Source organism: Macaca nemestrina, chromosome 3 (genome assembly GCF_043159975.1).
Source record: "Macaca nemestrina isolate mMacNem1 chromosome 3, mMacNem.hap1, whole genome shotgun sequence".
Lineage (NCBI taxonomy): Eukaryota > Metazoa > Chordata > Mammalia > Primates > Cercopithecidae > Macaca > Macaca nemestrina.
The window spans coordinates 143,081,252-143,106,909 of record NC_092127.1 but is presented as its reverse complement, the minus strand read 5'-3'; the positions used below and the strand labels follow the sequence as shown (position 1 = coordinate 143,106,909).

At 36.6% G+C, this 25,658-nt stretch overlaps 1 protein-coding gene across 6 annotated transcripts in view; it reads right to left on the bottom strand.

The window, feature by feature from the left end:
* Positions 1 to 25,658, bottom strand: part of CFAP299 (cilia and flagella associated protein 299) — a 667,873-nt gene that overhangs the window by 634,588 nt on the left and 7,627 nt on the right. For 4 of the 6 annotated variants that reach the window (XM_071093560.1, XM_071093559.1, XM_071093558.1 and 1 more), the window contains exon 3: positions 3,729 to 3,859. In XM_071093560.1, coding sequence (XP_070949661.1) covers positions 3,729 to 3,859 — 131 coding nt within the window. Of the gene's footprint in view, positions 1 to 3,728; positions 3,862 to 25,658 lie in introns of those variants that run through there. The other 2 variants (XM_071093562.1, XM_071093564.1) reach the window with 1 other exon arrangement.

Genomic DNA, 25,658 nt, shown 5'->3' with positions numbered 1-25,658 from the left:
ATGCCTTTCATTTCTCTAGTCTTCAAGCTTCTTGAGGGTGAGAACTAAGTCTGTGTTCTATTGTATTCCCAGACCCTACAGGACAGCGCCTAATACACTATGGTTGTCTATATTTGTGAAAGACTAAACAGAAGCCCAAAATAATTTTTAACATTTTTGCCTTCTTCTAGAACATCCCTAATCAAAATAAACCTTCCTGATATCTTTAACTTTCATCTCTCTAGACTTTTTCCCCTATGAAGCTATTGTGAGTAACTAACATACTCCTAGATACCAGCACTTCTCAAAATAGGTGCTCTATGATTGCTAGACCAAACAATTGTGATCTACTTGGAGTTGCTCACCTGCATATTAAAGAAGTTAATGTAAGATGATCTGATAGTGGAACCAAGTGTTTCCAAGTTGCCAGCTGGCAGGCAGTCAGATGTTCATGCATATTTTCAAAGTGATCCTCCAACAAATACAGGCACAGGACATATTTGGCTCTAGGACACCATCTGCTGGCCCTGCTGTCAATGACACTAAATTAACCTGGAAGGGAATGGACTACCACATGGGGCAAAAGACAGCATATGGTACCCATCCTATTACAAAGGCGACCAGAGAAGATCTGCAGATGAAAGGGCCTTCAAATTCTAGCAGCTCTGAATGGGGATTAGTCTCCCAAAACTGGCTCATAAGTAGCCTGATGACTTCCAGCTCTGACCAGTTAAAGAGACTATTGCATAGAGGAAATACCTACTTTGATCCTTAAACACAAAATGGACATGTGATGTGGATAGAACTTAGACTTCAAACATGAATAACTCTTGATATGAAATAGTTTGTATCACTCATAAAATCGCATGTGAATTTACATGAATTCCATGTAAAATCTCACAAAAATATTTCCACTTCTGCTCCTGACTGATAGACATTTATTGATTCTCACAAAAAGAAAAGACTCTCCCTGATGTTTTACATAAGACACATTACAAACATTACATTGTACACAGAAAACTAGCCTAGTTTCAATTTTCCAAGAATAGAAGTTGATAGTGAATAACTATGTTCAGTAAATTCCTGAGATTTTATATAAATTACCTGTGATAAACAGAATGCCCCTTTCTCACATCAATGGGATTAAGGATATCCATTCTCTAATCCGAAGAACTGTGAATATGTTGCATTACATACCAAAAGGTCCTTTGCTACATGAACAGACACTTTTCAAAAGAAGACATACATGTGGCCAGCAAACATACAAGAAAAAGTTCATCATCACTGATCATTAGAGAAATGCAAATCAAAACCACAATGAGATAACATCTCATGCCAGTCAGAATGGTGATTATTAAAAAGTCAAAAAAAAAACCCAGACACTGGCAAGGCTGTGGAGAAAAAGGAACACTTTTACACTGTTGGTGGGAGTGTAAATTATTCAATTATTGTTTGCCAATTCTTCAAAGACCTAGAGACAGAAATAGCATTTGACCCACTAATTCCAATACTGAGTATATACCCAAAGGAATATAAATCATTCTATTATAAAGATACATGCATGTATATGTTATTGCAGCACTGTTCACAATAACAAAGACATAATCAACCCAAATGCTCATCAGTGATAGACTGAATAAACAAAATGTGGTACATATACACCATGGAATACTATGCAGCCATAAAAAGAATTAGATGATGTCCTTTGCAGGGACATAGATGGAGCTGGAAGTCGTTTTCCTCAGCAAACTAACACAGGAACAGAAAACCAAACACTGCATGTTCTCACCTCTAAGTGGGAGCTGAATGATGAGAACACACGGACAGGACACATGGAGGGGAATGATACACACTGGGCCTGTCAGAGTGGGGCTGGGTTGAAGTGAAAGCATCAGGAAGAATAGCTAATAGATGCTGGGCTTAATACCTAGGTGATGGGATGACCTGTGCAACAAACCATCATGGCACATATTTACCTATAACAAACCTGAACATCCTGCACATGTACCCCTGAACTTAAAAACTGAAGAAATAACATACGAACGGCCTTTGCTGATGATATAAATATTATTGACTTTAAAACAGGGAGATTATCCTGGATCGTTAGATGGACCCAGTGTAATCACATAAGTCCTTAAAAGGAGAGATATTTCTTGGACCAGAGTCAGGAAAGAAGCTTCTGAAGAGGAAGTTGGAGAAATCTTAAGGGTAAAAGGGTCTTGACCCACTGTTGCTGGAGGGAGTGGGAAAGCTTAAAAAGAAACATGAGCAGCCTCTAGGAGCAAAGATCAGCCCCCAAATGACAACCAAGGAAGTGGGGAACTCAGCCCTATAATCATAAGGAATTGAATTTGGCCAACAACCTAACTGAACGTGGAGGCAGTTTCATCCTCAGAACCTCCAGACAAGAATGTCATCCAGCCAACACCAGGATTTTAACCTTGTGATATACTATGCAGAGGGCCCAGCCGAGCCACACTGTATGGACAGAACAATGAATAAAGAAATGTGTGTGTGTTCTTTTTTGTTTTTTGTTTTTTGTTTTGAGATGGAGTCTCGCTGTGTCGCCCAGGCTGGAGTGAAGAGGCGCGATCTCGGCTCACTGCAAGCTCCGCCTCCTGGGCTCACACCATTCTCCTGCCTCAGCCTCCCAAGCAGCTGGGACTACAGGTGCCCGCCACCACGCCCGGCTAATTTTTTGTATTTTCAGTAGAGACAGGGTTTCACCGTGTTAGCCAGGATGGTCTCGATCTCCTGACCTCGTGATCCGCCTGCCTCGGCCTCCCAAAGTGCTGGGATTACAGGCGTGAGCCACCGCACCTGGCCATAAATGTGTTATTTTAAGTCATCAAATTTGTAATAATGTGTTATGGCAGCAATAGAAAACTAATATATTCCCAAATATCAGTATGTTAAACTTCAGTATACTATGGTTCTGAAACACAATTACCATTAAAATGGTCACTTCTAATTGATAGTCCCAGGACCAAAGCACATTCCACTATCAAACGTTATGTTTATAATGCATACATGGAAATTTATGCTCACAATTACTGGGTAATTTTAAAGATGTTATCCAATAATAGTATACTGATTTCTAAGTAATTATTCTCCCCAGCATTTATACTTTAATGATCCACTTTTAAAAATGAAATAGATTATTACTTTGTCAACTACTTATGTCTTTATAAAATTGCCTTACAAGTTTGATGCAGTTCACTTTAGGAATATATCTCTTTCATAATATGTTTTAACGTATATCATTAGATTTATGTTTAATATAACCACATATTATATACTAACATATAAATTAGGCATATAAACAAAAGTTAGTGATTATTAATAAAGTTGAATGACTTAATGCTTAGAAAAATATGAGAACACAAATGATACTACAGATTTACAGACCTCAAAACACAAAGAATTCTAAGGCAAAAGTCACTCATATTTTTAGTATATAAATGCATAAAACCAATAACATCAAGTTACTTTTTAACAAGACTTTATTGGTATGATGACCATATTTTGGTATTTATATTTCTTAAATTAGTAGCTTGAAGTTGCATGTGGCTTTATTGCAAGCATATAACAGTTGCTTCAGTTCCTCATCTGCGGAACACATGCTTAGGATATTCCAAGTTTTACCTGCTCCAGCCAGTGCTTCTAAATTAAACAATGCAAACGAAATTGAATTATTCCAGAGGTCTAGAATATAACATAAAATCTGGATTTGGAACATAGACACTTACTTTTGCTGAGCTCTTTCAGCCAGCCTTGAAATCTCTATAGCTGCTTTCCTTGCTTCAAAATCTTCCCTTTTCACTCTCTCTCCAGTCCCTCGGTAGCCTAGCTCCACCAACTGGCGGGCCAGGGTTTCATCCTAGAGAGAAAATCAGTTGTTAGACAAGTGGGCAAATGAGAAATATTACTTTTACTTACTTACTTACATCTTACATCTGCAATGTATACCAAGCAATTGCTTTAAATGAAAAATTAAATTTATTCAAAAACTAGACATGATCTATTAGATACTAAAAACCAGAATTTTTCTAATACATTTCTACACATCTGATTTAGTCTTCCCTTTCCCATATCTTTAAGATGAAAAAAAAGAAAACGTCAATTGCTAACTTTTCTCTAAGGAATTAGAGGACAAAAGTCTGTTGTGTTTTTAATCAATTTATGAGAACAGCTGTAGGTAATTAATAGAGTATCTTTAAAACAACAAAACTAGAGACAATGGTGCTCATACACAAAAGACGTTTTGAAAACCAACGGCAAAAAAAAAAAATAACCAGGCTGCTTTGAGAGAGTTCAATGTTTCAGAGCCTTATTTCCTTGAAGTCAATTAACTGATGGCACAGAATATTATAACTTCAAATACAAAATAAAGAGGAGCAGATGAATTTCTTACTTAACTATGAAGATTGTTTCCATATTATGTTGGTACCAATAAAAAACAGAAAAGTAGAAACCCAATCTCACCACAGAAAAACTTCAAATTGAACAAACAACTTCCTAGTATTTTAGGCCTTACACTTTTCTTAATTTAAGAATTATCGCATACATCTTTGTTATACTTAAAAAAATTGCTTCCCTATGACTTGACAAGGTGCCATTTTTCATAAAGTTATCAGTATAAAGATTAAAGTATCAAACAACAGTATTTATATATTAATAAGGGCCATTATTGTTTTAATTAAATATATCTAAAACATGGTGAAAACAGAACCTATTTTATTGTTATGAACACTTAATTACTATATCACTGTTAATGCAAGAACTGTCTAACAGCTAAAGGAGAAAATTTAAGATGTCTAGTTAACAGTCTATTCAAACCATAGTGGTTAAAAGTTATAAGTATTCAAACAAAATAAAAAATTGTATACTGTAAGCCTAGAAACCTGCCACTTTTCTTTTATAATCATTAAAAGCAAACACTAAACTCCACGTAGCAAAGTGTATACATTTTGCCAAATGATTACAATGCAAAGCAACAGGTCTTGGAAGGCCCCAGGCTATTATTCTTGTTTCTGAGACATTCCTTTGCTTAATAGATTTCTCTACTCCTGTATCCTTTAGTGTGAACCACAAAACTGAGCAAATATCTCCACCTAGTGGAATTAATCTTTAATAGAAATACCAATGCAGATTTGGGGATTAATTTACAAAATGAGATCATTGGAGTAAGAATTTTCTTAAATACATTACTAAAAGTGAATTTGTAGAAAGGACTTTCAGCTCAGTGAGGTTGTGGGACTCTTCTTTAGGAATATAAATTCCTTGTGGTCAAACATAGAATTTTGTATAATAAAGATTACTTACAATTTGCTATATTTATTTTGTATACTGAGTGAATTTTGTATCCCTGTGTGCTTTACCTGGGTTACACAAAATCATTTGAATAACACAAAATCGTTTGAATAATTCTGGACTCACCAATGCTAAACTATATTGCAAGGATATTGCAAGAAATGGCATGATCTATTGAGCAAATAAGCTGAAAGTCGATACTGATTGCCTCACTTACCATTATCATACCCTAAACTGGTGGAATCATGAGTCATCTGTCCATTATGACAATGTATTTCTTGCATGTCTCAAAATATCCTAGTTAAGAGCAAAGCTACTAGTCCAAAGGAAGTACAATGCCCAAGGTTATCCGAGGAATCTGAGCATTGCTTGGGGGATTTGGCTTAGAATGGAATCTTGACTTGCATATTCGAACACAACTTCTTCCCAACCCCCAAAATAATGTCTTTAAGGGACACAAAGAAGACAAAGTCTCAGTGACAAACTCTAAGTCTCGGCAGGTCTCAGATTGCCAGAATCCAGGAGAATTTTCCACCAAATACGAGGTAGATAGACTTGAATTGGAAAATAAAATCTATAGGTCCACTGGACAGTTTGTTTTTTAAAAATTGCATATCCTTTTTACATTATCTGCCCTAGGATTCAGAAATGTGAAATCTATAACAATCAGAAGGCTAGTGGCTGGCCACTTACCTATCAACTAAATGAATGCTACTAAATTCATTTTATCTATTTATATTTACAATAGTAATACATTATTGTTGTGGAAAACCTAGAGATATAGGACAAACATATCATCCACATCATATATCACTATGATCTTATCACTCAGAGATAATCACTGACATCTTGGGGTATAGCCTGTCAATCCTTGCTCCTGACACGTGTGTGGGTGTGTTGGATTTCTTTAAACAAAAATAGTATCATGACTCCTGCTTGCAGGGCAGAGAGAAGGTACCTAGACCTGTACCCACCAGCACACCTTCCTCAAACCAGCACCACATCCAGCAGTCTCCAGTAGGGGCTCACTCCCCCTCCAGCTGCATTGCCTCTGTCACTGTGGTGAGTGCCTGCAGGGATGCAGGCACCCCAGCACCTGCTACCACTCTGCTGTGGTTGCCACACCTCGTCCTCCTCCCCCAGTTCAGTGGATTCCAAACCTCAAAGAGCAAGAGAATAAAGTCAGGGCCCAATACAAGTCCCCCAGACTTAGAACACACAGTCCAGGAGTTGGCAGCTAAGCACTGGCCCCCTAAAATCTCCCAGAAATAAAGCCAGTCAGCTGAATCCATTTTAAACCACAATCAAACTCTCAAAGTCATCAAATAGGATAAAAGAAAAAAAAAAAAACTCATCCCAAGGTCAGAAACCTCAAAAATTGAAAGTACATAAGCCCACAGGGTGAGAAAGAATCAGCACAAGAATGATGAAAACTCAAAAAGCCAGGGTGCCTTCTTTCCTCTAAATGACCACATCACTTCTCCAGCAAGGGTTCTGAACAGGACTGAGATGGCTGAAACAACAGATACAGAATTCAGAATATGAATAGGAACAAAGATCACAGGGTTACAGGAGTACATTGAAACCCAATGCACAGAAGCTAAAAATCATGATAAAACAATGCAGGTGCTGACAGACAAAGTAGACAGTAGAGAAAAGAATGTAACTAACCTGATAGAGCTGACAAACACAATATGAGAATTTCATTATGTAATCACAAGTATTAGTAGCAGAATAGACCAAGTGGAGGGAAGAATCTCGGAGCTTGAAGACTGGCTTTCTGAAATAAGACAGTCAGAAAAGAATAGAGAAAAAAGAATGAGAAGGAATTAACAAAACCTCTGAGAAATATGGGATTAGGTAAAGAGATGGAATCTATGACTCACTGGTGTCCCTGAAAGAGATGGGGAGAATGGAAGCAACTTGGAAAATGTATTTCAGGATATCATCAAAAGAACTTCTCCAATCTAGCTAGAGGGGGCAATTTTCAATTTCAGAAAATGCAGAGAACCCCAGAAAGTTACTTCACAAGAAGATCATCTCCAAGATACATAATCATCAGATTCTCCAAGATTAAAATGAAAGAAAAACGTTAAGGGCAGCTAGAGAGAAGCGTCAGATCACCTATAAAAGTAAGTCTATCAGACTAACAGCAGACCTTTCAGCAGAAACTCTACAAGCCAGAAAAGATTGGGGGTCAATACTCAACATTCTTAAAGGAAAGAAAATCCAAACCAGAATTTCATATTTGGCCAAACCAAGCTTCACAAACAAAGGAAAAATAAGATCCTTTTCAGACAAGCAGATGCTGAAGGAATTTGTTACAACCAGACCTGACTTACAAGAGCTCCTAAAGGAAGCACTAAATATGGAAAGACCATTACTAGCCACTACAAAAACACACTGAAGTACATAGACTAATGACACTAAGAAGCAACCACATAAACAAGTCTGCAAAATAACTAGCTAAAACTATGGTGACAGGATCAAATCCACACAAATCAATACTAACTTTGAATGTAAATGGGCTAAAAGCCCCAATTAAAAGACACAGAGTAGCAAGCAGGATAAAGAACCAAAACCCACTGCTGTCTTCAAAAGACCAGTCTCACAAGCAATTACACACATAGGCTCAAAATGAAGGAATGGAGATGAATCTACCAAGAATGGAAAATAGAAAAAAGCAGGGGTTGCAGTCCTAGTTTCTGACAAAACAGACTTTCAACCAACAAAGATTAAAAAAAAGACAAAGAAGGGCATTACATAATGGGAAAGGGTTCAATTCAACAAGACTTAACTATCCAAAATATATGTGCACCCAAGAGAGGTGCGCCCAGATTCACAAAGCAAGTTCTCAGAGACCTTCGAAGAGACTTAGACTCCCACACAATAATAGTGGGAGACTTTAACACTCCACTGACAATATTAGACAGATCACTGAGACAGAAAATTATCAAAGATACTCAGGACCTAAACTAAGCATTGAATCAAATGGAATGGATAAATATCTACTCTCTACTCCAAAATAACAGAATGTATGTTCTCCTCATTGCCACCTGTCACATATTGTGAAATCGACCACATAATCAGAAGTAAAACACTCCTCAGCAAATGCAAAATAATTGAAATCATAAACAATATCTTGTACCAAAGCACAATCAAATGAAGAAATTTAAGAAATCAAAACTTCAATATTCAATCAAAACCATAAATTACAGGAAAACTGAATAACTGGCTCCTGAATGACTTTTCAGTAAATAATGAAATTAAGGCAGACATCAAGAAGCTCTTTAAAACTAAAGAGAACAAAGGTACAATATGCTAGAATATCTGGGACACAACTAAGGCAGTGTCAAGAGGGAAATTTATAGCACTAAATGCCCACATCAAAAAGTTGGAAAAATCTAAAGTTAACAATCTAACATTACAATTAAAAGAACAAGAGGATCAAGAGAAAACAAATCCCAAAGCAAGCTAGCAGAAGACGAGAAATAACCAAAATTAGAGCTGAACTGAAGGAGACTGAGACACACACAAAATATTCAAAAGATCAACGAATACAGAAGCTGGGTTTCTTGAAAAAAAATAATAAAATAAGCCACTAGCTAGACTAATGAAGAAGAAAAGAGAGAAGGTTCAAATAAACACAATCAGAAACAACAGGGGGATATAACCACTAACCCAAGAGAAATATAAACAACCATCAGAGAATACTATGAACACCTCTATGCACATAAACTAGAAAATCTAGATGAAATGGATAAATTATTGGACAAATAAACCCTCCCCAGACTGAACCAGAAAGAACTTGAATCCTTGAACAGACCAATAAGGAATTTTGAAATTGAGTCAGTAATAGCCTACCAACTAAAAAAGCCCAGGATCAGATTAATTCACAGCTGAATTCTGCCAGATGTACAAAGAAGAGCTTGTATCATTCATGCTGAAACTATTCCAAAAAATTGAAGAGGGGGAGTTCTCCCTAACTCATCCTACAAGGCCAGCATCATCTTGATACCAAAACCAGGCAGAGATACCACAATAAAAGAAAACTTCAGGCAAATATCCCTGATGCATATTGATGCAAAAATCCACAATAAAATACTGACAAACCGAATCCAGCAGCACATCAAAAGTTTATCCACCACAACCAAGTTGGCTTCATCCTTGGGATACAAGATTTGTTCAACATATGTAAAACAATAAACATAATTCATCGCATAAACAGAACTAAAGACAAAAACTACACGATTATTTCAATAGATGCAGAAAAGACCTTTGATAAAATTCAGCATCCCTTCATGTTAAAAATTCTCAATAAACCAGGTATTGAAGGAACATACCTTAAAACAATAAGAGTCATTTGTGACAAACCCACAGCCAATATCATACTGAATGGGCAAAAGCTGGAAGCATTCCCCTTGAAAACTGGCACAAGACAAGGATGTCCTCTCTGACCACTCCTATTTAACATAGCATTGGAAGTTCTGGCCAGGGCAACCAAGCAAGAGAAAGAAATAGAGTATTGAAATTGGAAGAGAGGAAGTCAAACTGTCTTTGTCTGCAGATTATATGATCTTATATCTAGCAAATCCTATCAGCTCAGCCCAAAAGCTTCTTAAGCTGATAAGCAACTCCATCAAAGTCTCAGGATATGGAATCAATGTGCAGAAATCACAAGCATTCCTAAACACCAACAATAGACAAGCAGAGAGAAAAATTATGAATGTACTCCCATTCACTATTGCCACAAAAAGAATAAAACACCTAGGAATACAGCTACCAAGGGAGATGAAGGACCTCTTCAAGGAGAACTACAAACCACTACTCAAGGAAATTAGAGACGACGCAAGCAGACGGAAAAATATTCCATGCTCATGGATAGGAAGAATCAATGTCGTCAAAATGGCCATACTGCCCAAAGCAATTTATAGATTCAATGCTATTCCCATTAAATTATCACTGAAATTTTTCACCGAATTAAAGAAACTATTTTAAAATACATATGGAACAAAAAAAAGAAGAAGAAGAAGAAGAAGGGCTCATATAGTCAGGATAATCCTAAGCAAAAGGAACAAAGCTGGAGGTATAACGGTACCTGACTTCAAACTACAAGGCTACAGTAACCCAAATAGCATAGTACTGATACAAAAACAGGTACATAGACCAATGGAACAGAATAGAGAACTCAGAAACAAAGCCACATATCTACAACCATCTAATCTTTGACAAACCTGACAAAAACAAGCAATGGGGTAAAGATTCCCTATTTAACAAATGGCGCTGGGAGAACAGGCTAGCCATATGCAGAAAATTGAAACCGGATCCGTTGCTTACACCATATGCAAAAATTAACTCAAGATGGATTAAAGACTTAAATGTAAAACCCAAAACTATAACAACCCTAGAAGAAAATCTAGGCAATACCATTCAGGACATAGGCATAGCAAAGGTTTTATGATGAAATCACAAAAGCAATTGCAACAAAAGCAAAAATTGACAAATGGGATTGAATTAAACAAAAGAGTTTCTGCACAGCAAAAGAAACTATCATCAGAGCAAACAGACAACCTATAGAACGGGAGAAAAAACTATCATCAGAGTGCTAACAGATAGCCTAAGCAGACTAGGAGAAAATTTTTGTAAATTATGTATCCAACAGAGGTATAATAACCAGCATCTAAAAGGAATGTAAACTTACAAGAAAAAAAAAAACAACTCTATTAAAAAGCAAAGGACATTGGGAGACTGAGGCAGATGGATCACAAGGTCAGAAGTTCGAGACCAGCCTGTCCAACATGGTGAAATCCCGTCTCTACTAAAAATACAAAACATTAGCCAGGTGTGGTGGTGTGCGCCTGTAATCTCAGCTACTCAGGAGGCTGAAGCAGGAGAATCGCTTGAACCCGGGAGGCGAAGGTTGCAGTGAGCTGAGATGGCACCACTGCACTCCAGCCTGGGTGACAGAGCAAGACTCCGTCTCAAAAAAAAAAGAAAGAAAGCAAAAGACATGAACATTTTTTAAAAGAAGACATACATATGGCCAACAATCACATTTTAAAAAGCTCAACATCACTGATTATTAGACAAATGCAAATCAAAACCAAAATGAGATACCATCTCATGCCAGTCAGAATGGCTATTACTAAAAAGTCAAAAAATAACAGATACTGGCAAGCTTCTGGAGAAAAAGGAACGCTTACACATTGTTGGTGGGAGTGTAAATTAGTTCAACCATTGTAGAAGATAGTGCAGCAATTCCTCAAAGACCTAAAAACAGAAATACCATTTGTCCCAGAAATATCACAGGTGGGCATATACCTGAAGGGATATAAATCATTCTATAAAAAGATACATGCACACGTATGTTCATTGCAGCACTATTCACAATAGTGAATCAATCTAAATGCCCATCAATTACTTACTAGATAAAGAAAATGTGGTACATATATACCATAGAACACTATGCAGCTATAAAATGAATAAGATCATGTCCTTTTCAGGGAAATGGATGGAGCTGGAGGCCATTATTCTTAACAAACTAACACAGGAACAGAAAACCAAATACCACATGTTATCACTTACAAGTAGGAGCTAAACAGTGAGAACACATGGACATATAGAGGGAAGCAACACATACTGGCACCTATCAGAGGGAGGAGGATGACGGAAGGAAGATCAGGAAAAATTACTATGGGTATTAGGCTTAATACCTGGGTGAAAAAATAGTCTGTACAACAAATCCCCATGACACTTTTAGGTATATAGCAAACCTGTACATGTAACGCTGAACTTGAAATAAACGTGAAAAAAAGAGAAAAGTCATATATATGCTTCAAAACTTAAAATATGTTGTAATTAATAAAGTTCAAATAAAGGTCATTGAAAAGTTTGAAGCTTTAATCATTCAAACATTTACCAAAATATGTGGATCATGCTGTGTAAAATCTCTCATGACCTACTTCTCCAACAGTTAACAGTGCATCTTGAACACTTTTCCGTTAAATATATATACAATAAAACTTTAGTGATTACATATTCCATACAATTTGTAAGGACAGATATTGTACATATTAATAATTTACTATTGTGTCTTCAGTTCACTGCCTTCCTCTGACAATGAAAATGATATGAAATCCTAATTTGATTTGCATTGCTTTGATTACTAGTGAGATTCACCATCTGTTTACACATTTATCAGTCATGTGCATTTCTTCTTTTTGAATTGTTTCAAATTATTAAATGAACCCTTTGTTCATTTATTACTAACTAGTAACAACTTTGTGTAATAAATATATTAAATAAGTGTCTGCAAAATATCCACAAACAGTGTTCCCAGATCATTGTTTTCCTGAAACTCTTAATAGTTTTTACACCAAAATGTTCAAAGCATTTAGGATATATTTTGGTGCCTGGTGTTGAAAGAGAAATACCTTTATTTTTCAAAAAGTTTTTTTATTCCAAAAGACACAGCTGAAACATTAACTGTTAAATATTGCTTCTTTTCTCCTCTGATTTGAAATTTAACATTTTTGTATACTCAATTCTTAAATATATTAAAAGTGACTTCTCTATTTCTATTCTGTACTATTAATTAGTTTCTCTGCCCTCTCAACCATATCACAGATAGTGTGGATACTGCCCTCTCAACCTGCCCAGAGAGAAAGCCCTACCACAACTTGTTTGACCCCCACAGATTTCATGTTTCACTTGTGTCAAGCTAACTGCTTCCAGGAACAGCAACTTTACTCAAGAAAGGTCAGAGTTGGGAGTGTCAGAAAGCATGGCATATTCAAATGCCATCGTCTACTAATTTTGGCAATCTGGATAATTTATAATACCAGATTTCTTAATGTTAAAACAATATGACATTGTTGGAATAAGCTTATTGCAGAAGGCGTCTCCCAAAAACAGACTTTGGGATGTGGATTTGTGTGCAGCAAATCTACTGGAGAGCACTCTCAGAATCTGCACTTCCAGTGGGGTGAAGAAAACAGGACTGGGCAGTCAGCAGCTCTGGAGGTGGAATGATCTCTTAGAGTTGACCCAAATTGATTAAAGTGGCCACATCTTTACAATCTACAATAAGCAGCAATTTAAAGAGAACTACCCCAAGAAGGGAGTATGACTTTGGAAGATGTGAGTGTTTAGGGTGACTACAATCAGCATAGTAAGGGGTTTGTCAATGTTATTGATATTTTAAAAAAGCAACTTTTGATAGCATTGATCTCTACTATTTTTCAATTTTCTACTTCACTGATTTCTGCTCTCTGTTATTCCTTCTGTCTACTTGCTTGGACTCAATTTGTATTGTTTTAAAGCTTCTGAAGTTGAAGCTACTATTATTAATTTCTAGACCTTTCTCCTTTTCCCATATAAACTTTTAAATCTGTAAAGTTCCCTCTATAGATTCTTTTATGTATATCTAACAAACATTTATATGTTTTGTTTTCTTTTTTATTCAAATCAAATTTTTTTTTTCTAATTTTTCTTTTAATTTCTTTTTTGACTTTGAGTTACTTAGAACTATGTTGTTTATTATCCAAATATTTGGGAATTTGAGGAGTATATTTCTGTAGCTGATTTCTAGTTTTAATTCTGTTACGATCACAGAACATACTTTTGTATGATTTCAATATTTTAAATGTATTGAGACTTGTTTTATGACCCTGCATATGGTCTCTCTTCATAAATGTCCCATGTGCACTTGAAAAGAATAGGTATTCTACTGTCGTGTGAACTCTAAGAGACCATTCCAACTCCAGAGCTGCTGACTGCCCAGTCCTGCTTTCTTCACCCCACTGGAAGTGCAAATTCTGAGAGTGCTCTGCAGTAAATTCTGAGAGTGCTCTGCAGTAAATTTTCTGCACACAAATCCACATCCCAAAGTCTGTTTTTGGGAGACAGCTCCTGCACTAAGCTTATTCTATTTATTTATTTTTTTGAGACAAAGTCTCACACTGTTGCCCAACCTGGAGTGTAGGGGCACAATCTTGGTTCACTGCAACCTCTGCCTCCCAGATTCAAGTGCTTCTCCTGCCTCAGCCTCCCAAGTAGCTGGGATTACAGGCGTGCGCCACCATCCCCGCCTAATTTCTGAGACAGGGTTTCACCATGTTGGCCAGGTTAGTCTTGAACTCTTGACCTCAAATGATTCACTAGCTTCAGCCTCCCAAAGTGCTAGGATTACAGGCATGAGTCACTGTGCCTGACCTTTGACTGCTCTTTAAATCTTTTACATACTTAACATTTATTTTAACTTCTGGTTCTATCAGTTACTGAAAAATGAATGTTTATGTCTCTAGCTACAATTGTGAATTTGTCTATTCTTTCAGTTCTTATCAGTTTTGCATAATGCATTTTGAGGATCTGGTATGAGGCATGTAGGCTAAAGGTTTATTAAAATGTATTGACTGGCTCATTTATATATATTAAAAAGTCCTTCTTTTTCCCTGAAATACTTCTTGTTCTGAGGTCTACTTTGCCTGATATTAATATAGACATTATAACTCTCCTTTTCTTTATGCTTGTATGATACATATTTTCCATCCTTTTAATCTATTAAAATTATCTATTAATGATAATATGAAATTAACATTATATTAACATTATTTATACATCATAATTTATGATTAATAAATCATTAATATAAGACAATTTAATATAAATGTATTAACATTAATAGATTGTTAGTTTAACATTATTAATATGTTAATCTTAATAATTTACATTATTAATTAATCTTAATAATTTACATTATTAATCTATTAATGTTAATACATTTACATTAAGTTGTTTTATTTATATTTAACGTGGGATGGCATATATGGCTCTTGAACTTTTATCTATTCTGACCATTCCTGCCTTTAAATTGAAGTGTTCAGATCATTTACATTTAATGTAATTTTCAGCTTGGCTGGGTTTTAATATATTACCTTGTTATTTCTTTTTTATTAGTCCCATTTGCTTTGATATTTATTTTTATTTCTATTTTTTGTTTCTTTTTTATTTCCATTTTGTCTCAACTATTACGTTTTTAATTACATGTCTACTTTACTTTTCAGCAGGTGCTCTGTGATTTACAAGAATTATTAGCTTATTAATTCTACTTTCAAATAATATTATACCATTTCAAGTATAAGAACCCATTGCAGCATTATCCTCTCCTATCTTTTGTGCTATTGTTGTTTCATATTGTATTTCTATGCATGTTATAAACCACAAAATGCAATGTCATTATTTTTCTTTCAATAGTCAATAACCTTTAAAAAAATGTAAAACTGAGAAAAAAATTTATATTCACATATAGCATTTCTGGTGCTTTTCATTCATTTTCACTTTGATCTAAGTTTCCTGCTGATATATAATTTTCCTTCAACCCGAAGAACTTCACTTAACATTTCTAATAATATGTATCTGCTAACAACAAATTATTCTGGCTGAAAAAATAAATTATCTCACCTTACTCTTTTCTTCTAACATAGTGTTCTAGCTTGACTTTTTTCAAATCTTTCAGCACTTTAAAGGTGCCATTCATTTTTCTATGGCTTGCATTGATTCTTTTTTATTTATTTATTTAATTTTTTACTTTAAGTTCTGGGATACATGTGCAGAGAGTGCAGGTTTGTTACATAGGTATATATATGCCATGGCGGTTTCCTGCATCTATCAACCCATCATCTAGGTTTTAAGCCCTGCATGCATTAGCTATTTGTCTTAATGCTCTCCCTCCCTTTGCCCCCCATCCCCCATCAGACCCCGGTATGTGATGTTCCCTCCCTGTGTCCATGTGTTCTCATTGTTCAACTTCTAGTTATTAGTGAGAACATGTGGTGTTTGGTTTTTTGTTCCTGTCTTAGTTTGCTGAAAATTATGGCTTCCAGCTTCATCCATGTCCCTGCAAAGGACATGAACACATTCTTTTTTACAGCTGCATAGTATTCCATGTGCCACATTTTCTTTATTCATTCTATCATTGGTGGGCATTTTAGTTGGTTCCAAGTCTTTGCTATGGTAAATAGTGCTCCAATAAACATATACGTGCATGTGTCTTTATAGTAGAATTATTTACAATCTTTTGGGTATATACCCAGTAATGGGATTGCTGAGTAATATTCAGTCATTGCTATCTTTGGTATACTTTATAATGTGTTCTTTTACTTTTGTTTTTAAGACTTTACCTTTATCACTCGTTTTCAGTGATTTTATTAAAATATTCCTTGGTGTAGTTTTCTTTGCATTTATTCTGCTTGGAATTCATTGAACTTTTTGGCTCCGTGGGTTTGCAGTTTTCATAAAATTTGGAAACTGTTTAGCCATTACCATTTAAAATATATTTTATTCCTTCCTTCCCTTTGTTCCTTTTGGACTCCATTTAGATGTATGTTAGACTGTTCAACATTGCCCCACGTGTTACTGAGGCTGTGTTCATTTTTGTTTATGTCTTTTGTTATTATCTTATTTATTGCTGGTGAACAGAGTTGTTTTCATTCAATTTTTAATTTCCTTTCTAAACTCATTTATTTGTTATAAGATTTCAGCTAATTTTTCTTGTATTTTCATCGTAGATAATCATATTGCCTATATGTAATTATATTCCGACTCTTTTCAAATATTTGACATTTTCCTTAAGTTGCAGCACTGCACTGCTAGCCTGCCAATAAAACACTACTAGTAGTAGCAACCATTTTATCATGTTTCTGATTCTAATGCTAACCATTCAAGTGATTAAACACTGAGTATGACATTTTTCTATAAGTGTTGAAAATACTCCTTACCAAGTTATAGTAAGAGTGGCTTTAGAATTTTATCTATGCTTTTTCTTCATCTATAGAAATAACCTTTTTTTAAAATTTAATATCATGAGTTCATCCTTGCAGTCCTATAACAAATCATACTATTTTCACTCTGACATATATTCTTGGATTCATTTAAAATTTCTTTCATTCAGTTCATAAGTAAAGTTAGCCTTCAGTTTTCTTTTTCTTTTTTCTTTTTTATTTTTTATTTTTTTTGCTTTTTAAAAATTTATGTCGGGGCTATGCATGTTCTATAAAATTTGAGAAACTCTCATCCTTTATTTGTGCTAATTTTTATTTCTACAAGTCAGACATAAATATATTCTCCTTGTGAAATATTAAAACATGGCATATGTAGTAAATTTGTATTGCATCAGATTATCTAAGCTGAAACTTCATTTCCCATAATTTTACTTCCTTGGATAGTTACATGCTAGGGTGAGCCATAAGAGACATTTGTAATACATTTAGAAAGGAGAAGTGAAGGAGCAGCAATATTATTTTAGCTTTTGGAGGCTCTCTTCCTTAAACTTCAACTTCTGTGTCAAGTGCATGGTTAGCTTTGTGACTACAGGTGCCAGCTTCTCCTGCAGAATGTCCCCACCATCAAAATTGTATGGCTGGCAGGGTCATGAGCACCTGACAGAGGTTTCAGTCTGTCCTCACAGATTCTAGCTTACCCTTGCAGGTCTCAGTGTGACTTCAGGTTCCAGGACCAGACACCAAAGACATAGCTTTCATCAACAGTGTAAACAGCTCTCATGTGCAAGGACAAAACTCTATAAAATAAATTATGTATGTTTGTTTCTTATGGAAGCCAGGGCTCCCACAAGAAAATACCACAAATTGGGTAGCTCAAATCACAGAAATATATTTTCTCACAGTTCTGAAGGTCGGACAGCAAGGTGTTGGCAGGTTGGGCTTTTTCTGAGAACTTTCTTCTTGAACTGCAGATGGCCAAGTTCTTACTCACGCCATTCTGACTGGCACGAGATGGTATCTCATTGTGGTTTGATTTGCATTTCCCTAATGATCAGTGATGTTGAGGGGTTTTTTTTAATACGTTTGTTTACTGCATGAATGTCTACTTTTGAGAAGTGTCCTTTACCCAGTTTTTAATGAGATTGATTGTTTTATTCTTGTAAATTTGTTTAAGTTTCTTATAGATTCTGGATATTAGACCTTTGTCAGATGAATAGATTGCAAAAATTTTCTACAATTCTGTATGTTGTCTATTCACCTAATTTTCTTTTGCTATATAAAAGCTCTTTAATGAGATCTCATTTGTTAATTTTTGCTTTTGTTGCAATTGCTTTTGGCGTTTTCATCATGAAATCTTTGCCCATGCTGATGTCCTGAGTGGTATTGCCTAGATTTTCTTTTAGAGTTGTTATCGTTTTGGGTTTTACATTTAAGTCTTTAATCAATCTTGAGCTAATTTTTGTGTATGGTGTACAGAGGGGATCCAGTTTCAATTTTCTGCATATAACTAACTAGTCCTCCCAGCACCATTTATAAATAGGGAATCCTTTCCCCATTGCTACTGTCAGGTTTGTCAAAGATGAGATGGTTGCACATGGGTGGTCTTATTTCTGTCTTCTCTATTCTGATCGATTGCTCAGTTCTCTATGCTGTTCTGTTGCACTATGTATCTGGTTTTGTACCATTATCATGCTGTTTTGGTTACTGTAGCCTTATAGTTTGAAGGCAGGTACCATAATGCCTTCAGCTTTGTTCTTTATGCTTAGGATTGTCTTGGCTATGTGAGCTTTTCTTTTTGGTTCTATATGTTTTTTAAAATAGTTTCTTCTAATTCTGTGAATAATATCAATAGTAGTTTAATGGGAATAGCTTTGTACCTATAAATTACTTTGGACAGCATGGCTATTTTTACAATATTAATTCTTCCTATCCATGAGCATGGAATGTTTTTCCATTTGCTTGTATCCTCTCTGATTTCCTTGAGCAGAGGTTTGTAGTTCTCCTTGAAGAGGTCCTTCACTTTCCTTATTAGCTCTATTCCTAGGTATTTCATTCTTTTTATAGCAATTGTAAATGGGAGTTCATTCACAATTTGGCTCTTTGCTTGCCTGTTGTTGATGTATAGGAATGTTAGCAATTGTGCACATTGATTTTATATCCTGAGACTTTGCTGAAGTTGCATATCAGCTTAAGAAACTGTTGGGCTGTAGTGAATGGGCAAAAGCCGGAAAGATTCCCTTTAAAAACCGGCACAAGACAGGGATGCCCTCTCTCACCAATCCTGTTCAACATAGTGTTGGATGTTCTGGCCAGGGCAATCAGGCAAGAGAAAGAAATAAGGGGTATTCAATTAGGAAAAGAGGAAGTCAAATTGTCCCTGTTTGCAGATGACATGACTGTATATTTAGAAAATCCCATTGTCTCAGCCCAAAATCTCTTTAAGCTGATAAGCAGCTTCAGCAAAGTCTCAAGATGCAAAATCAATGTGCAAAAATCAAAGCATTCCTATACACCAATAACAGACAAACAGAGAGTGAACTCCCATTCACAATGGCTACAAACAGAATAAAATACCTAGAAATGCAACTTACAAGGGATGTGAAGTATTTCTTCAAGAAGAACTACAAAGCACTGCTCAATGAAATAAAAGAAGACACAAACAAATGGAAGAACATTCCATGCTCATGGATAGGAAGGATCAATATCATGAAAATGGCCATACTGCCCAAGGTAATTTATAGATCCAATGCCATCGCCATCAAGCTACCAATGACTTTCTTCCCAGAATTGGAAAAAACTACTTTAAAGTTCATATGGAACCAAAAAAGAGCCCGCATTGCCAAGACAATCCTAAGCAAAAAGAACAAAGCTGAAGGCATCATGCTACCTGACTTCAAACTATACTACAAGGCTACATGGTAGTATAGTTGGTACAAAACAGCATGGTACTGGTATCAAAACAGATATATAGACCAATGGAACAGAACAGGGGCCTCAGAAATAACACCACACATATGCAGCCATCTGATCTTTGACAAACCTGACAAAAACAAGAAATGGGGAAAGGATTCCGTATTTAATAAATGGTGCTGGGAAAACTGGCTAGCCATATGTAGAAAGCTGAAACTGGATCCCTTCCTTACACCTTATACAAAAACTAATTCAACATGGATTAAAGACTTAAATGTTAGACCTGAAACCATAAAAACCCTAGAAGAAAACCTAGGCAATACCATTCAAGACATAGGCATGAGCAAGGACTTCATGACGAAAACACCAAAAGCAATGGCAGAAAAGTCAAAATAGACAAATGGGATCTAATTAAACTAAAGGGCTTCTGCAAAGCAAAAGAAACAACCATCAGAATAAACAGGCAACCTACAGAATGTGAGAAAATTTTTGCAATCTACCCATCTGACAAAGGGCTAACATCCAGAATCTACAAAGAACTTAGAAAAATTTTCAAGAAAAAGTCAAACAACCCCATCAAAAGTGGGCAAAGGATATGAACAGACACTTCTCAAAAGAAGACATTTATGCAGCCAACAGACACATGAAAAAATGCTCATCATCACTGGCCATCAGAGAAATGCAAATCAAAACCACAATGAGATACCATCTCACACCAGTTAGAGTGGCAATCATTAAAAAGTCAGGAAACAACAGATGCTGGAGAGGATGTGGAGAACTAGGAATGCCTTTACACTGTTGGTGGGATTGTAAACTAGTTCAACCATTGTGGAAGACAGTGTGGTGATTCCTCAAGGATCCTGAACTAGAAATACCATTTGACCTAATGATCCCATTATTGGGTATATACCCAAAGGATTATAAATCGTGCTATTATAAAGACACATGCACATGTATGTTTATTGTGGCACTATTCACAATAGCAAAGACTTGAAACCAACCCAAATTTCCATCAATGATAGACTGTATTAAGGAAATGTGGCACATATACACCGTGGAATACTATGCAGCCATAATAAAGGATGAGTTCATGTCCTTTTCCAGGGACATGGATGAAGCTGGAAACCATCATTCTGAGCAAACTGATCACAAGGACAGAAAACCAATCACTACATGTTCTCACTCATAGGAGGGAATTTAACAATGAGAAGACTTGGACATAGGGAGGGGAACATCACACACTGGGGCCTGTCATGGGGTGGGGAGCTGGGGGAGGGATAGCATTAGGAGAAATACCCACTGTAAATGACGAGTTAATGGGTGCAGGAAACCAACATGGCACATGTATATCTATGTAACAAACCTGCACATTGTGCATATGTACCCTAGAACTTAAAGTATAATAATAATAATAAAAAGAAACTGTTGGGCTGGGACAATGAGATTTTCTAGATATAGGATCATGTCATCTGCAAACAAACAAAATTTGTCTTCCTCTCTCATGATTTGGAAACCCTTAATTTATTCTCTTGCCTGATTGCCCTGGTCAGAACTTTCAATACTATGTTGAATAGGAGTGATGAGAGAGGACATCCTTGTCTTGTGCCAGTTTTCATGGGGAATACTTCCAGCTTTTGCCCATTCAGTATGATATTGTCTGTGGGTTTGTCATATATTGCTCTTATTATTTTGAGGTGTGTTCCTTCAATACCTAGTTTACTGAGAGTTTTTAACATAAAGGGATGTTGAATTTTATTGAAAGTCTTTTCTCCATTTATTGAGATAATCATGTGGGTTTATTTTTTTTATTTTAGTTCTGTTTATGTGATGAATTACATCTATTAATTTGCCTATATTGAACCAACCTTACATCCCAAGGATGAAGCAAGCTTGACTGTGATGGATAAAGTTTCTTATGTGCTGCTGGATTCAGTTTGCCAGTATTTTATTGAGGATTTTTGGATTGATATTCATCAGGGATATTGGACTGAAGTTTTCTTTTTTTGTTGTATATCTGCCAAGTTATGGTATCCGAATAATACTGGCCTTATAAACTGAGTTAGGGAGGAGTTTCCCTTTTTCAGTTTTTTGAAATAGTTTCATTAGAAATGATATCAGCTCTTCTTTATACCTCTGGTAGAATTCAGGTGTAAATTCATCTGGTCCAGGGCTTTTTTTGATTTGTAGGCTGTTTATTATTGCTTCTATTTCAGAACTTGTTATTGTTCTACTCAGGGATTCAATTTCTTCCTGGTTCAGTCTTGGGAGGGTGTATTTGTCCAGAAATTTATCCATTCTTCTAGGTTTTCTATTTTCCGTGCAAAGAGGTGTTCATGATATTATCTGATGGTTGTATTTTTGTGGGGTCAATGGTAATATCTCCCTTATCATTTCTGACTCTGTCTATTTCATTCTTCTCTCTCTCTCTCTCTCTCTCTCTTTAACTAGTCTAGGTAGCAGTCTATCTATTTTGTTAATTTTTTCAAAAAACTAGCTCCTGGATTTGCTGATTTTTTTGAAGAGTTGTTCATGTTTCTATCTCCTTCAGTTCGGCTCTGATCTTGGTTATTTCCTGTCTTCTGCTAGCTTTGGGTTTGTTTGCTCTTGGTACTCTGGTTCTTTTAGTTGTGTTGTCACATTGTTAACTTGAGATCCTTCTATCCTTTTGATGCAGGCATTTAGTGCTATAAATTTCTCTCTTCACACTGCTTTGGCAGCATCCCAGAGATTCTGGCACATTGTCTCCTTGTTCTCATTAGTTACAAATAGCTTCTTGATTTCTGTCTTAATTTAATTATTTACCCAGGAGTCATTCAAACGCAGGTTATTCAATTTCCATTTAGTTGTGTGGTGTTGAGTGAATTTCATAGTCTTGAGTTCTAATTTGATTGCACTGTGGTCTGAGAGATTGTTATTATTTCAGTTCTTTTGCATTTGCTGAAGAGTGTTTTACTTCCAAATATGTGATCAATATTAGGGTAAGTGCCATGTGACAATGAGAAGAATGTATATTCTGTTGTTTGGGGTGGAGAGTTCTATAGATATCTATGAGGTCCACTAGGTCCACAGCTGAGTTCAGGTCCTGAATATCTTTGTTAACTTTCTGTCTCAGTGATCTGTCTAATACTGTCAATAGGGTGTTAATGTCTCTCACTATTATTGTGTGAAAGTCTAAATCTCTTTGTAGGTCTCTACGAACTTGCTTTATGAATCTGGGTGCTCCTGTATTAGGTGCATACATATTTAAGATAGTTAGCTCTTCTTGTTGAGTTGAACCCTTTCTCATTATGTACAGTCCTTCTTTGTCTTTTTAAATCTTTGTTGTTTTAAAGTCTGTTTTGTCAGAAACTAGGATTGCAACCCATGCTTTTTTCTTGGTAAATTTTTCTCCATCCCTTTATTTTGAGCCTATGTGTGTCACTGCACATGAGATGGGTCTCTTGAATACAGCATAGCAATGGGTCATGACTCTTTATCCAGATTGCCATTCCATGTCTTTTAATTGGGGCATTTAGCCCATTTACATTTAAGTTTAATATTGTTATGTGAGAAATGGATCCTATCATCATGATGCTATCTGGTTATTTTGCAGACTTGTTTATGTGGTTGCTTCATAGTGTCATTAGTTGGTGCACTGTGTACTTCAGTGTGTTTTTGTAGTGGCTGGTAAATGGTTTTTCCTTTCCATATTTAGTGCTTCTTTTAGGAGCTCTTGCAAGGCAGGCCTGGTGGTGATGAATTTCCTCAGCATTTGCTTGTCTGATAAGGATAGTATTTCTGCTGTGCTTATGAAGCTTAGCTTGGCTGGAAATGAAATTCTGGGCTGGAAATTCTTTTATTGAAGAATGTTGAACATTGGCTTGCAATCTCTTCTGGCTTGTAGGGTTTCCCATTGAGAGGTCCACTGTGCATCTAATGGGATTCCCTTTGTAGGTGACATAGACTTCCTCTCTGACTCCCTTTAACATTTTTTCTTTCATTTCAACCTTGGAGAATCTGATAATTATGTGTCTTGAGGTTGATCTTCTTGTGGAGTATCTTACTAGAGTTCTCTGTATTTCCTGAACCTGAATGTTGGCCTGTCTTCTTAGGCTCAGGAAGTTCTCCTGGATGATATCCTGAAGTATGTTTCAAACTTGGTTCTGTTCTTCCAGTTTCTTTCAGGTATCCCAGTCAGTCGTAGGTTCAGGTTTTTTACATAGTCCCGTATTTCTCAGACGTTTTGTTTGTTCTTCATTCTTTTTTCTCTATTCTTGCCTCCTGTCTTCTTTCAGAAAGATAGTCTTCAATCTCTGAGAGTCTTTCCTCTGGTTGGTCTATTCTGCTATTGATACTTGTGATTGCATTGTGAATTTCTTGTGTTCTGTTTTTCATTTCATCAGGTCAGTTATGTTCCTCTCTAACCCAGCTATTCTTGTTATCAGCTCCTGTATTGTTTTATCATGATTCTAGCTTCTTTTCATTGGGTTACAACATGCTCCTTTAGTTCAGCAAAGCTCATTATTACCCAACTTCTGAAGCCTACCTCTGCCAATTCAGGCAGCTCAGTCTCAGCCCAATTCTGTGCCCTTGCTGGAGACCTGTTGCAGTTATTTTGAGGAAAGAAGGCACTCTGGCTTTTCGAGTTTCAGCATTTTTGCACTGACTGTTTCTTATCTTTTGTGGCTTATCTAATTTCAATTTTTGAAGATGCTGGACTTTAAATGGAGTTTTTACAGGGTCTTTGTTGCTGTTGTTGCTTTCTGTTTTTCTTTTAACTATCAGGCCATTCTTCCATAGGGCTGCTTGTTGGGGGATCACTGCAGACCCTAGGTGCCTCGGTTTTTCCCTTACCTGAAGGTATCACCAGTGAAGGCCGTGAAACAACAAAGATGGCAGCCTTCTCCTTCCTCTGGGAGCTTCATCCCAGCGGAGTACTGACCTGCTGCTGGCCCAGACCCTCCTGTAGGAGGTGTCTGGAGACCCCTGTTGAGAGACCTCAGTCAGGACGGATGGATCAAGAGCCCACTGAAAGAAGCAGTCTGGTTGCTTTTTGGTAAAGCAGGTGTCTTTTGTTGGGGGACCCTTCCTCATCAACACTGCCTGGACTCTCCAGAGCCAGCAGGCTAGAAAGGCTGAGTCAACTGAACTGCAGAGACATTGGCTGCTTCTCCTCTCAGAGGCTCTTTCCCAGGGAGAGATCAGAGTTCTGTCTGTATAACCCTGGCTGGAGTTATTGAGATTCCTGCAGGGAGGCCCCTGCACAGTGAGAAGGAATGGATTAGAGTCTAACTCAAAGAGGCAGTCTGGGCCAGCCACAGTGGCTCACACCTGTCATCCCAGCACTTTGGGAGACTGAGGTGGGTGGATCACCTGAGGTCAGGAGTTCAAGACCAGCCTGACCAACACAGTGAAACCCTGTCTACTAAAAATACAAAAATTAGCCAGGCATGGTGGTGCATATCTGTAATTCCAGTTACTTGGGGGGCTAGCGCAGGAAAATTGCTTGAACCTGAGAGGCGGAGGTTGCTGTGAGCCGAGATTGCACCATTGCACTCCAGCCTGGGCAACAAGAGTGAAACTCCATCAGAAAAAAAAAAAAAAAAAAAAAAAAAAAGGAGCAGTATGGCCACATTCTGGAACAGCAGCTGTACTGCATTGTGAGGGGTGAAGGACTCCTCCTGTTGGGGCCACCTA